The 12601-nt window shown below is 37.7% G+C and overlaps 1 protein-coding gene across 1 annotated transcript in view; it reads left to right on the forward strand.

Annotated features, from left to right (window-relative positions):
• WRAP73 (WD repeat containing, antisense to TP73) overlaps window positions 1-12601 on the forward strand; it is a 41940-nt gene that overhangs the window by 18854 nt on the left and 10485 nt on the right. The window contains exons 5-6 of the mRNA XM_036743430.1: window positions 2314-2386; window positions 10686-10789. Of these exons, the coding sequence (XP_036599325.1) occupies window positions 2314-2386; window positions 10686-10789 (177 nt within the window). The remainder of the gene's footprint in view (window positions 1-2313; window positions 2387-10685; window positions 10790-12601) is intronic.

A 12601-nucleotide genomic window follows, 5' to 3' on the forward strand; every position in this document is an offset into this window, starting at 1 on the left:
GTCTTTGTATTGTGGAGTTTACTGACTACTTTTTTGTGATTGCTTCTCTAGGGTGGGGAGCAAAATCACTGTAAAGGATAGTATGAGATTTCTAATGCCTTTTCCTAAGTTTTACTCTAAGGTTCTCTCATTGTACTCCATTATTTATTTGTCACTTTCTCAGGTATCATATGAATCATTATTTCTTATTTTGTGGCCTACCATTGACTAAAATGTGGAAAGTGTCACAATGGAAGTCCGTATTTCCTTCACTTAGGAGTACTAAAGTTCACAGGAGACTCTGATGAACACATTTGTCTTTTGTTGCTGCTGTTACTATGGAGCACCAAGTATTTGTTTTTAATTGAATAGTAGGGCAGATGGTCATGTCCTGCTCACATAGTTCTGTCTGTGACCTTGGAATCCTGCGGAGATGCCTATTTGCAGCTCACTTGGCCTCCTTTATGATTTCTGCATTCTATGCCTGTGGATAAGTGTTTCCAGAAATATTCCAAACACCCCATGAATTGTTTGTAAGGCAGGCATCCTATTCCTCAGGCAGAAGATAGGGAGGAAGTGGAGAAAGTTAATTAACATGTTCCTTTTTAAACCCCAGACTCAGAAAGTGGCAAGAGCATCTAGTGGTTCCGAGCTCTTTGAAATCATATTTGTTTTTCAATACCCAGTGGTGCTGTGGTTCCAGTTCTTGATATTGTATTTGCTAACCTCAAATATGCAGTAATAATTTCTCACATTTCTATCCCACTGACATTTTACACATTCTTCCAGATTCCTCCAACATTTCTAGAAGTCACTTTGAACTGATGGGAAGTGGTCATTCAGAATATATTCTTCTTCCTGGGATTTTGTTCAGTTACAGTGCAGATGTATTCAGATTTACTATTTTAAATCATATTTCTGCTTTCTGGACTACTTGTCATTTGAAACTTTGTTGGGTGCTCTTCCAACCTGAGATTGCTCTCTGATGTGGCTTTTTTAGGTTATGTACCTAGAACAGTATTTGCTAGAACCTAGAACTCAAAAAAAGGTACTGGAAATGTGGTGTTAGAAGCATTGACAGACACTTGTGAGAATCTTGAAAATTCTTGTCAAGGCTGAATTCCTTTCAAGGATAAAACCAAAATTGGTAAAATTCACGATGCTCTGTTTGGGTCATGCTTGAGTTCTGGAGTGTTGGTGTGATAGTGAACTTATGAGATTGTATGGCATGGCAGGAAAAGCTGCTTGTCTGCTATTGCATCAGTGGGGTGGTACTGGCCACCTAGTAGCAACCTTTGAGTGGGCTTCTTCCTGTCTCCATGTTAATCGTTTAGGTTTAGTTGGTGCCTGTTTTGTATTGTGTAGACACTAGACAAGGTATCTGTCTGTCAGGGCCTGACTGTCTGCTGTTCTTTGTACAGAACAACAATACTGCATGTAAGGATCACATCTGTTTCTTTAGCATCTTCCTAAAGTACTTGCTCCAGGGCTCCATATGTCAGAGCTGCTTAATAAACTGTAGAGTGATATGGCCTTATTTTATCCTACGTATTCAATTCTCAGTTACACGTGCTAAGGGAAGAAGAGGTGTTAAGCTGATAAAAGGCATAATCCAAAAATTCTTTTGAATTCAGTAAGAGAAACTGTACATGTAAGCTCAAGCAATTATTCCCTTCTTTTTTGGCCATCAAGTCTCTGTTGGTCATTACTGTGGTCAGTAGTTCAAAATCTTTCTTGATGTTGGGAAGGAAGACAGTCTTATAAATTAGATAAACTGTTTGCAGATAATAGTGAATTGATATGCTTGGCGGAGGGAGAATGCTTTTTCTATAACTTGCTTTTTTGGAGAAAACCTATACACTGTTTCATGATGCAGAAATTAATGGATTAGATAGTTTAAAACAGCTGGCTTATGTGAAAATATATAGTTATTTTATAATACTTTGTAGCACTCGATAAAATTGTATTGTAAAATTAAAACAGATTAGTTTGAACGTTGTTTTACTTTTAACAACAGGGACTATATGAGTGAGCACGTGGAATATACATGTGAATATATATACACATAAATATTTATATAAATTTTGAAAAATTGGACTTCTTATCTAAGTATGATTTGTAAGAGCATATATCCTACTAAACATTAAGTAGGGAGAAAAAATTTGAAGTAACTAACACTTTTTCTGTTTTCATCCCCAGTAGTAAACAAATATGTAAGTTTCCTAAACTTTGTCATTTTGGAAGGTCTTATTTGGGTATGTGAATTAGACATTGTTTTAGAATCTGAAAACTTAACACAGGTTGCCTCTTTTTCTTCCCTCTTTTCTCTCACAGCTACGGATAACGGTCTGGTCCCTGTGTACAAAATCTGTATCTTACATCAAGTATCCTAAAGCCTGTCAGCAGGGTAAGTGTATCAGAACTCTTCTCAGGAGCATCTTTTTAATAGGGCTACAAAAAAGAGTTGAGGTTGTATATACCAATCAAGCTGTGCTACTGAATTGTATATCTCTGCATCCCTTTCAACCTGATGGCTGGTCATCAGTCAAAGGACACTTAGCTAGAACATAAATAAGACTTGAGCAGAACCTCGTTCTGATCCTTCTATTGACTCCCTCTATAATCTTGGGGAACTTGTTAACCTTTGTTTCTGTTTGTCTGTTTGTAAAAGGAAAATTGTGTTATCATCCCCCTACGAGTGAAATAAATGAAAGCTTTCTATGTTCTAGGGACTGTGCCAAGCACTAGAGATACATGCACAAAAAGTAATACAGTCCATGCCCTTAAGAAGGTCATATTCTAACAGAGGAAAAGAACACAACAATACGCATAGGGGAGTGGTTGCCAGTGAAGGGAGTTTGGGTCTGGGAAGTCACGGGGATGATGAGTTGATCCATAGGGTAGGCAAAGGTCATGCCCTTTCTGGAGGCAATTGATTTGGTTGTTGTGGAGGAAAGGGCTATGGGAATTTGTTATTCATCTCACTAATTTACTTGCATAAATGTATAATACACTACCAGCTTTATTTAATCTAAACACCGAAAATGAGCTAGGTGTACCACTCTGGAATCAGCAAAGTGCAGTAATAATTTTCTGAGGAATTGAGCAGAATAATGTGCTAGATTATCTAAGTTATTCATTGTGTTTCTTTTAGTAGTCAAAAAAATACTTTTATGTTTCCACAAGAGATTGGAAAGCTGTGTGTTTATTATTAAGGTTATTACCATCATTTTATTTATCATCATTGTACAGTTAGGCATATTATCTGAGTATAATGTCCTCTCTTAAAAGCAAGTTGTCTATCCAGATGGCTCCCTGATCTATCTATTCAGTCCCATTCTTTCTCTGGAATTTTAGCTCCTCATCAGCAAACTGCATGTTAAATATTTCTGCTAGAATGTCTCTCGAACATCTTAAATATAGCATGTCCAAAGTAGAACTCATTTTCATATGCCCCCAACCTTCTTTTGCTTCTGTTGAGGGCAGCACTGTCCTTCTAGAAATCCAGTTTTACAACCTTGGAGTTATCTTTACTCTTCCCTCTCACAACTAACCATTTACCAAATCTTGTCAATTCTGCTGCCACACTATACCTTGCTCTCCGTCCTCTTCGCTCCAGGAGCCACCATCCTAGTTCAAGCCCTCTTCACCTCTTACCTAGACTATTACAGTGACCTCTTGATAGGTGTCTCTGCATCTAGTCTCTTCCAAATTGATATTCCTCAAGCGCATATCTGACCATGGCCCAGTGGAAACAGCAATATGAAAAAATGCCATAAATCACTAATAATAAGAGATTGGAAAGTAAAATGACTCCCACCGTGTCCGTCAGATGGCAGAAATGGAGAATGACAATTGTTAGATGGGTTGTAGGAGGGTGTGCACATTAATGCCCCATTGGTGAAATTATGAATTGATCCACCTGTCCTGGAAAGCAATTTGGAAGTATAACCTTAACAGTCACTAAATTACGCATACCCTTTGACCCAGTGCTAAACATTACTAACATATACTCCAAAGATAGTAAAGACAGGGAAAAGACTCCTTCAAAAATATTTATAGCAGCATTTTTTGTTGTAGCAAAGAACTGGAAACAAATTGGGTGTCCGTCATTTGGGGAATGACTGAACAAATTATGGATGATGAATGTAATGCAATTGGTGAATGAATAAGCATTTATTAATCATTTGGTATGTGCCAGGCACTGTGCTAAACATTGGAGTTACAAAGAGAAAGCAAAAACAGTCCCTGCCCTCAAGGAGCTTATAGTCTAAAGAAGGAGATAATGTATACATAAATAGGTATATACAAAATACACACAGAGTAGGTGTAAAGTAGCCTTATAGGGAAGGGTGGTATTTGAGCTAATTCCTTTAGGAAGCCAGAGAATCTAGAAGGTGGAGGTGAGGAGGGAAAACACTCCCAGGCATCCAGGAGAGACAGCATAAAGGCGTGGAGAGAAGGGATGATGCATCTAGTTCAAGGAACAGCAGGTAATACAGTATAGCTGGACCATGGGATTTATAGAGGGGTGAGTATTGTGTAAGAAGAATGGAAAGATAGGAAGGGTCCTCATTGTAAAAGTTCATATTTGATCTTAGGAGGTAATAGGGAGCCACGGGAGATTATTGCATAATGATCGAACCTACACTTTATGACATCATGTTGGTGGCTTGTGAACAATGTGCTGGAATAGGGGAGAGGACTGGTGGCAAGGAGACCAATGTAGTAGTCCACATGAGAGGTGATGAAAGCCTGAGCTCCATGGAGGCTGAGTGGAGAGACATAGAAATGTTTGAAGAAATGACCAGATTTGGCACCTGAGTGAATGTGTGAAGTAAGGGAATGAAGAATCGAGTTGAAAAACTGGTAACTGGGAGTATGGTGGTACCCTCAAGAGTAAGAGAGTAGTTTGGAATAGTTTGGGGGCAGAGACAATGAGTTCTGTTTAGGACATGTCAAGTTTGGGATGCTGCCAGTGGGATGTCTGCTTTTGAAATTCCCATAGGCAGTTGATAATGCCACACGGGAACTCAGGGAAAAAAACTAGGGCTGAATATAAAGATCTGAGAGTCATTTTCATGGAGATGACAGTTGAAGCTGTGGGTATAGCATGAGACGTTATAGGGAGAGAAGAGAGGTGGAGGACAGAACACAGAGTGGGCCGAGCTATGGTAAGGGAGGAGAGAGACCAATTTAACAAAGCCTGGGAGGACTTGTGATGGAGAGTGAGGGGATGAGAACCAGGAGAACAGCAAATGCAGCATTGGAAAGGAAAACCTATATGATCAATGAGATGCCCAATCATGACTCCAGGAGACTGGGGATGGATCATGTTTCCCACTAGAGATGCAAAAGATATCAATTTTTGGACACTCATTGTATGGCTTTGTTTTGCTTCGCTATACTTACTGGTTACAGGAGGGAGTGGGTTTTTTTGGGAGGCAGTATTATGGAAGGCAGTAAGGGGGATTAGTGATAGTGACGCAAAAATAAAGGAAAAAAGAAATGAAATATTCTTAAAAATACACAGCAGACTGCAGCAAGAGGTTCAGAAGGGGTCACACAAATGAAGTAGTGTTGGTACTGTTGTGTTAAATTTAATATGTACTTAAAAATTATGTGAAACATTTCCATATTAGTAATTTTATGCAAGAAGACTTGAATAAAAAAAAAACGAAAGTGAAAAATTTCATGCTTCAGTCTGTATTCAATCAATGTCAGTTCTTTCTCTGGAGGTGGACAGTGTGCTTCATCATTAGTCCTTTGGGATTGTCTTGGATCATTGTTTAATATATAATTTTAAAAAAACTATATGTGGTAGATTCAAAGTTTCCTATGCAATGTTAGTTTTCCATTCCTTCTATATGGAAATGTTCATGCTTATTAAATGCATTTTTTTTCAAGCTCCAGTGGCTCCTTCCTCCCTTGAAGACAACACACAAATTCTCCTATTTGGTTTTTAAAGCCTTCCATACTTTGACGACTCCTTTGCTTCCTTTTACAAAGAAAATTTTTAATGTTCTTTTTTTATGAACTTAAATGTTCATGTCTATTAATGACTATTAATTTTTAAAATTAGGATTTCAGTAAATAAAGAACAAAAGTGAAAGTGAACTTCTCTTACATTGCCGTTTTTATAGTAGATACTATATTTAACATGAAAGTAACAATTGCCCTGCTTGTCCATGACCTTGTCCAAACCTTTTATGTTCTCTTGGGTGTATACTTAAGAATGTTTTATTGATCCTTTTTTACTTCTTTTTTTGTATCATTCTCATTACTCACTAATAAATAGAGTCAAGCAAACAAATCTAGTAGAGGCTATGTCCTTATGTACCTCTAGGCCATCACCTCTCTCTACCAAGAAGAAGAAAGCATATTTCCTTTATCGATCCTCTGCAGTCATGATCACTGCATTAATCAAAGTGCTCAAGTCTCTCAAGATTGTTTTCCTTTACTGCGTTGGAGCCACCACGTACATTATTCTCCTGGGTCTGTTCATTTCACTTTTTATCAGTTCATATAAGTCTTCCCAGGTTTTTTGAGTCCATCTTGTTCAGCATTTGTTATGATGCAGTAATAATACCCTAAATTAATGTACTGGAGTTGTTCAGGCATTCCCACTTGATGCTCACTGTTCACAGTTCTTTACGATCACAAAAAGGGCTGCTTTAAATATTTTTTGTCTGTAGGAATCTTTTCTCTCGGTCTTTGACCTCTTTGGGGAATATGTCTGGAAGTAGTGCCACTGGATGAAAAGATTTCACTCTTCACACATTCTATATTCTAGCTCCGTTATTCTGCTTAGTGTTTAGTGTTATCCACGACATTCTACCTCATCTCTCTGTCTTTGCCACAGGCTGTTTGCTCTCCTTAGAATGTACTTTGTCATTGCCACCTTGTAGAATCCTTGGCTTCCTTCAAAACTCAGCTCATACAGAAACTCTATCCTGACCCACTCCAGTTGTTAAGATCCTTCCTCTTTGAAATTATTTTGATTATATATTTTCTCTATCTGTGTGCATGTTGTTTCTTCCCAGTAGAACATAAGTTCCTTGAGGGCACTGCTGATTTCATTTTTATTTTTACATTCTCAGCACAATGCCTGGCATATTATTAAGTAGGTACTTAATAGATTTTTTTAATTGAATTAAATATTAAAAAGTGGAAATGATTTTAAGGACTTCTGACACAAGAGGACTTAGACTTTTTAAGATGAGAGAAAACGAGGTGGTATAATTTTGTCCAACCTAGTAACTTAAGTTTCCTTTAGCCAAATAAGCTGATTCTAAAGTGGAAAGCACACACAGTAAGAGTTATTTTATTTGATATCCTATCAATATTTCCGATGTTTTCTGAACATCAATAGTATAGTAACAATTGATGAAGTACAAGGAGATACTGAAGTATTTTCTGAGTCATCTAACAAAGATTACATTTAATATTGAAACAGTATGTTGTATAATTCTGTATTACTATAATTCTTTCACATTTGGAAGTCCTTGTATGGTAAGAAGGACAGCATTTTGTAGTAGATGGAGAGTGAACCTCCAAGTTGGGAAGACCTGGCTTCCAGATTCACCCCTGCGCTTTCTGGCTCTGCCACCCTGAGGTGGTCACTACACCTCTCAGTGACTGTGGGACACTTCAGAGAAGGTGCTAATGTAGATTGGTAGAGGAAATTCCTCACCAGGAGCAGCCTATACAAATGAAATCACAGGTCTGGTTGAAAAATACTGTGTGTTGGGGGGCGGAGCCAAGATGGCGGCTGGAAAGCAGGGACTTGCATGAACTCCCCACCACGTCCCTCCACAAACCTATAAAAAATGGCTCTGAACAAATTCTAGAACTGCAGAACCACAAAATAGCAGAGGGAAGCAGGGATCCAGCCCAGGACAGCCTGGATGGTCTCTGGATGAGGTCTATCGCACATGGAGTGGAGGGGAGCGGAGCTCAGCGTGGGCGGCGGCAGGACCAACCAGACAGGGAGCCGGGCGGAACAGGCTGTAGCACCCTGAATCAGTGAGCTGTGGCAGTTACCAGACTTCTCAACCCGCAAACACCAAAGACAACAGAGAAGGTTAGTGGGAAAAGCTGCGGGGGACAGAGTTCGCAGTTTGGCCACAGCCCCAGGGGCAGTGGGGGAGGTGCAGCTACAGAACTACAGCTGCGGTTACTTCCCGCCCCAGGCCCATGTGGTGGGAGGGATTAAGTGGCAGATCAGAGCAGGAGTGCAGAGCTTGCTTAAGATTTGCCTCAGGTCTGGGTTGGTGGTTCTTGAGGAAGGAGGAGTGCTGGTGTGGCAGAGCTGGCTGTGTAGAAATAGCTCTGAAATCAACAATGCATCCCCTCAAGCTTGGAACAAAGCTCTTTGCTCTACAAGCAGTCATACCCCGACAAAAAACTCAAGGGTCAAGTAAGTTGGCTGGGAACATGGCCAGGCAGTGAAAATGCACTCAGATTCAGTCTCAGACTTTGGAATCTTTCTTTGGTGACAGCCTGAAGAAGTCAACAAAGCACCAAAAGCCTCCAAGAAAAACATGAACTGGTCCCAGGCCATAGAAGAGCTCAAAAAGGATTTGGAAAAGCAAGTTAGAGAAGTAGAGGAAAAATTGGGACAGGAAATGAGAGTGATGCGAGAAAACCATGAAAAACAAGTCAATGACTTGCTAAAGGAGACCCAAAAAAATATTGAAGAAAACAACACTTTAAAAAATAGACTAACTAAAATGGCAAAAGAGCTCCAAAAAGCCAATGAGGAGAAGAATGCCTTGAAAGGCAGAACTACCCAAGTGGAAAAGGAGGTCCAAAAGACCACTGAAGAAAATACTACCGTAAAAATGAGATTGGAGCAAGTGGAAGCTAGTGACTTTATGAGAAATCAAGATATTATAAAACAGAACCAAAGGAATGAAAAAGTGTAAGACAATGTGAAATATCTCATTGGAAAAACCACTGTCCTAGAAAATAGATCCAGGAGAGATAATTTAAAAATTATTGGACTACCTGGAAGCCATGATCAAAAAAAGAGCCTAGATATCATCTTTCAAGAAATTATCAAGGAGAACTGCCCTGATATTCTAGAGCCAGAGGGTAAAATTGAAATTGAAAGAATCCACAGATTGCCTCCTCAAATAGATCCCAAAAAGAAAACTCCTAGGAACATTGTCGCCAAATTCCAGAGCTCCCAGCTCAAGGAGAAAATACTGCAAGCAGCCAGAAAGAAACAATTTGAGTATTGTGGAAACACAATCAGGATAACACAGGATCTGGCAGCTTCCACATTAAGGGACCGAAGGGCTTAGAATACAATATTCCGGAGGTCAGTGGAGCTAGGATTAAAACCAAGAATCACCTACCCAGCAAAACTGAGTATCATGCTCCAAGGCAAAATATGGATTTTCAACAAAATAGAGGACTTTCAAGCTTTCTCAGTGAAAAGACCAGAGCTGAATAGAAAATTTGACTTTCAAATATAAGAATCAAGAGAAGCATGAAAAGGTAAACAATAAAGAGAAATCATAAGGGACTACCTAAAGTTGAACTGTTTTGTTTACATTCCTACATGGAAAGATGATGTGTATGATTCATGAGACCTCAATATCATAGTATCATAGTAGCTGAAAGGAACATGCATATATATATATATATATATATGTATGCATATATATACATATGTGTGTGTCTATGTATATATATATACAGAGGGCACAGGGTGAGTTGAATATGAAGGGATGATATCTAAAAAAAAATCAAATTAAGGGATAAGAGAGGAATATATTGAGAGAGGGAGAAAGGGAGAGATAGAATGGGGTAAATTATCTCGTGTAAAAGTGGCAAGAAAAAGTGGTTCTCTAGGGAGGGAAGAGGGGGCAGGTGAGGAGGAATGAGTAAATCTTGCTCTCGTTGGATTTGACCTGAGGAGGGAATACCATACGCACTCAATTGGATATCTTACTCCACAGGAAAGAAGGAGGAAGAAGATAAAAAAGGGGGGATGATAGAAGGGAGGGCAGACAGGGGGAGGAGGTAACCAAAAACAAACACTTTTGAAAAGGGACAGGGTCAAGGGAAAAAATTCAATAAAGGGAGATCGGTTAGGGAGGAGAAAAATATAGTTAAGCTTTCACAACCTGAGTATTGTGGAAGGGTTTTACATAATGATATGCATGTGGCCTATGTTGAATTGCTTGCCTTCTTAGGGAGGGGGGGAAGGGAGGGAAGAGGGGAGGGAATTTGGAACTCAAAAGTTTTAAAAACAGATGTTCAAAAACAACAACAAAAAAAGTTTTTGCATGCAACTAGGAAATAAGATACACAGGCAATGGGGCATAGAAATTTATCTTGCCCTACGAGAGAAGGAGGGAAAAGGGGATGAGAGGGCAGTGGGGTGACAGATGGGAGGGCTGACTGGGGAACGGGGCAACCAGAATATATGCCATCTTGGAGTGGGCGGGAGGGTAGAAATGGGGAGAAAATTTGTAATTCAAACTCTTGTGAAAATCAGTGCTGAAAACTAAATATATTAAATAAATTAAGTTAAAAAAAAGAATACTGTGTGTTAACCTACTATCTAAAGAAATTTTTATTTGTTACTTTCCCTTATTTGCCCTATTTTCTTCCTTTCATTCTTTGCAGAAAATAACTCCTCTGATTTTATGTCTGTTCCTCATAAATTCACTAAATTTTAATCTTTCCGATAGGAATAAGCTTTACAAAGGATGGCCGCTACATGGCATTGGCAGAAAGGCGTGACTGCAAAGATTATATTAGCCTCTTTGTGTGTAGTGACTGGCAGCTCTTGAGGGTGAGACATTTCTGGTTACTACTGAAAATATTTTTTGGAGGTATATTTCTTAAGCTACTAGGATAGATTTATACTAGATATGTTTTTTTTTTTTACATTCCTAGAAGTCAGGGACTATTTTTTTAACTCAGATTTTTGCACTGCCACATATTGGTAAATTCAGTGTACATTAGTGCTGTAGAAGAGGTAGTGAATTTTCAAAATAGAATGATTCTACTTTTTCTTCTTAGTATATAAGTTATTTATAGCATAGCTGCTCTCTTACAGCTCATGTTTAGGCCTGTAGTTAGTTTACTGCAGCAAATTAAGCATAGTATCAGACTTAATGTTAATTCTTTTGCTACTTTGTGATCTTCAACAGTTAAGCATTAATTTTGAGACAAATATAGTACTGATACCTAAACCAAGCAGAGACAAATGAGAGAAGGAAAACAAAACATGTCAAGGAGACTAGAATAGTATAACCAGAAAATAGTTCACTATGACTAAATTGAATTCATACCAGGACTTCAAAGATGATTTAACATTAAGAAAATGACTAGCATCTGTAATTGTATAAACAACAAAATCCACATGATTATTTAACTGTATGAGAAAAAACTTTTGAAAAAATACAGTTCTTGATGCTGAGTGAAGGGAGCAGAACCAGGAGAACATTGTATACAGTAAAAGCAAAATCATTTGATGATCAACTATGATAGACTTTTCTCAACAGTACAGTGACCCAAAACAATTCCAAAAGACTCATGATGGAAAATGCTGTCCACCTCCTGAGAAAGAACTTTGGAGTCTGGATGCAGATCAAAGCATATTATTTTCACTTTTTTTTTTCTTTCTCATGGTTTTCCCCTTTTGATTTGATTCTTCTTTCACAATATGACCAATGTGGAAATATGATTGCCATCATTGTACATGTAAAACCTATGTCAGATTGTTTGCTGTCTCGGAGAGGGGAGAAGGGAGGGAGAAAAATCTGGAACTCAAAATCTTATTAAAAATGTTGAAAACTATCTTTATATGTAATTGGAAAAATAAAATACTATTAAGTGGAAAAATAATAAAAACAAGAAAGAAAAATACCAGAAGAAAAAATATTACCATTTCAAGGAGAGAAAGAGAATTTGGAACTCAAAATTTTAAAAATGAATGCTAAAAATCATTTTTACATTTAATTTTAGGGGAAAAATAAAATGTTATTTAAAAATAAGAAAAAGAAAAAAATACAGTTCTAATTTATATTAAAACCCTAAAAATCAAAAACATGGAAAGATCCCGTTTTTAATACGACTTTTTAATCTAAATAATTTTTTAATATCTAAAGGCAAGAGCTAATATTCTTTGCTATAAAGAAACCCTTGGAAGCCTTTCCAATACAAAATGGTCAAGCAAGGGTCTTTCTTTTTCGCCCACTATTATCTTAGTTTTATCTAAAATATTTTAAGTATATTGAAAAGACAAGAGAATGAAATTAAAGGTTTTAACAGCAAAGTAAGGAAAATAAAATTGTCCCTCTTTTCAGATGGCACCATAGTTTACCTAGAAAATTCCAGAGAATCAGCCAAGAATCTAATCAAGCTGATTTATTAATTAAAGTTGCAAGATACAAAATCTTAATAATCATCAGCATTTTTATACAATATAAAAAAGAACCAGGAGAAAATAAGAAATTCCATTCAAAATAGTTTTTTAAATGTACAAAAAATCTGGGAGCTAGTCTTTTAAGCCATATACAGCACTTACATAAGAGAACTACAGACTCTTCCTGAAATAAAAGAAGACTTAATCAGAGATTTAATTCATGGTTGGGTTGTG

This window comes from Trichosurus vulpecula, chromosome 2 (genome assembly GCF_011100635.1).
Source record: "Trichosurus vulpecula isolate mTriVul1 chromosome 2, mTriVul1.pri, whole genome shotgun sequence".
Classification (NCBI taxonomy): Eukaryota; Metazoa; Chordata; class Mammalia; order Diprotodontia; family Phalangeridae; genus Trichosurus; species Trichosurus vulpecula.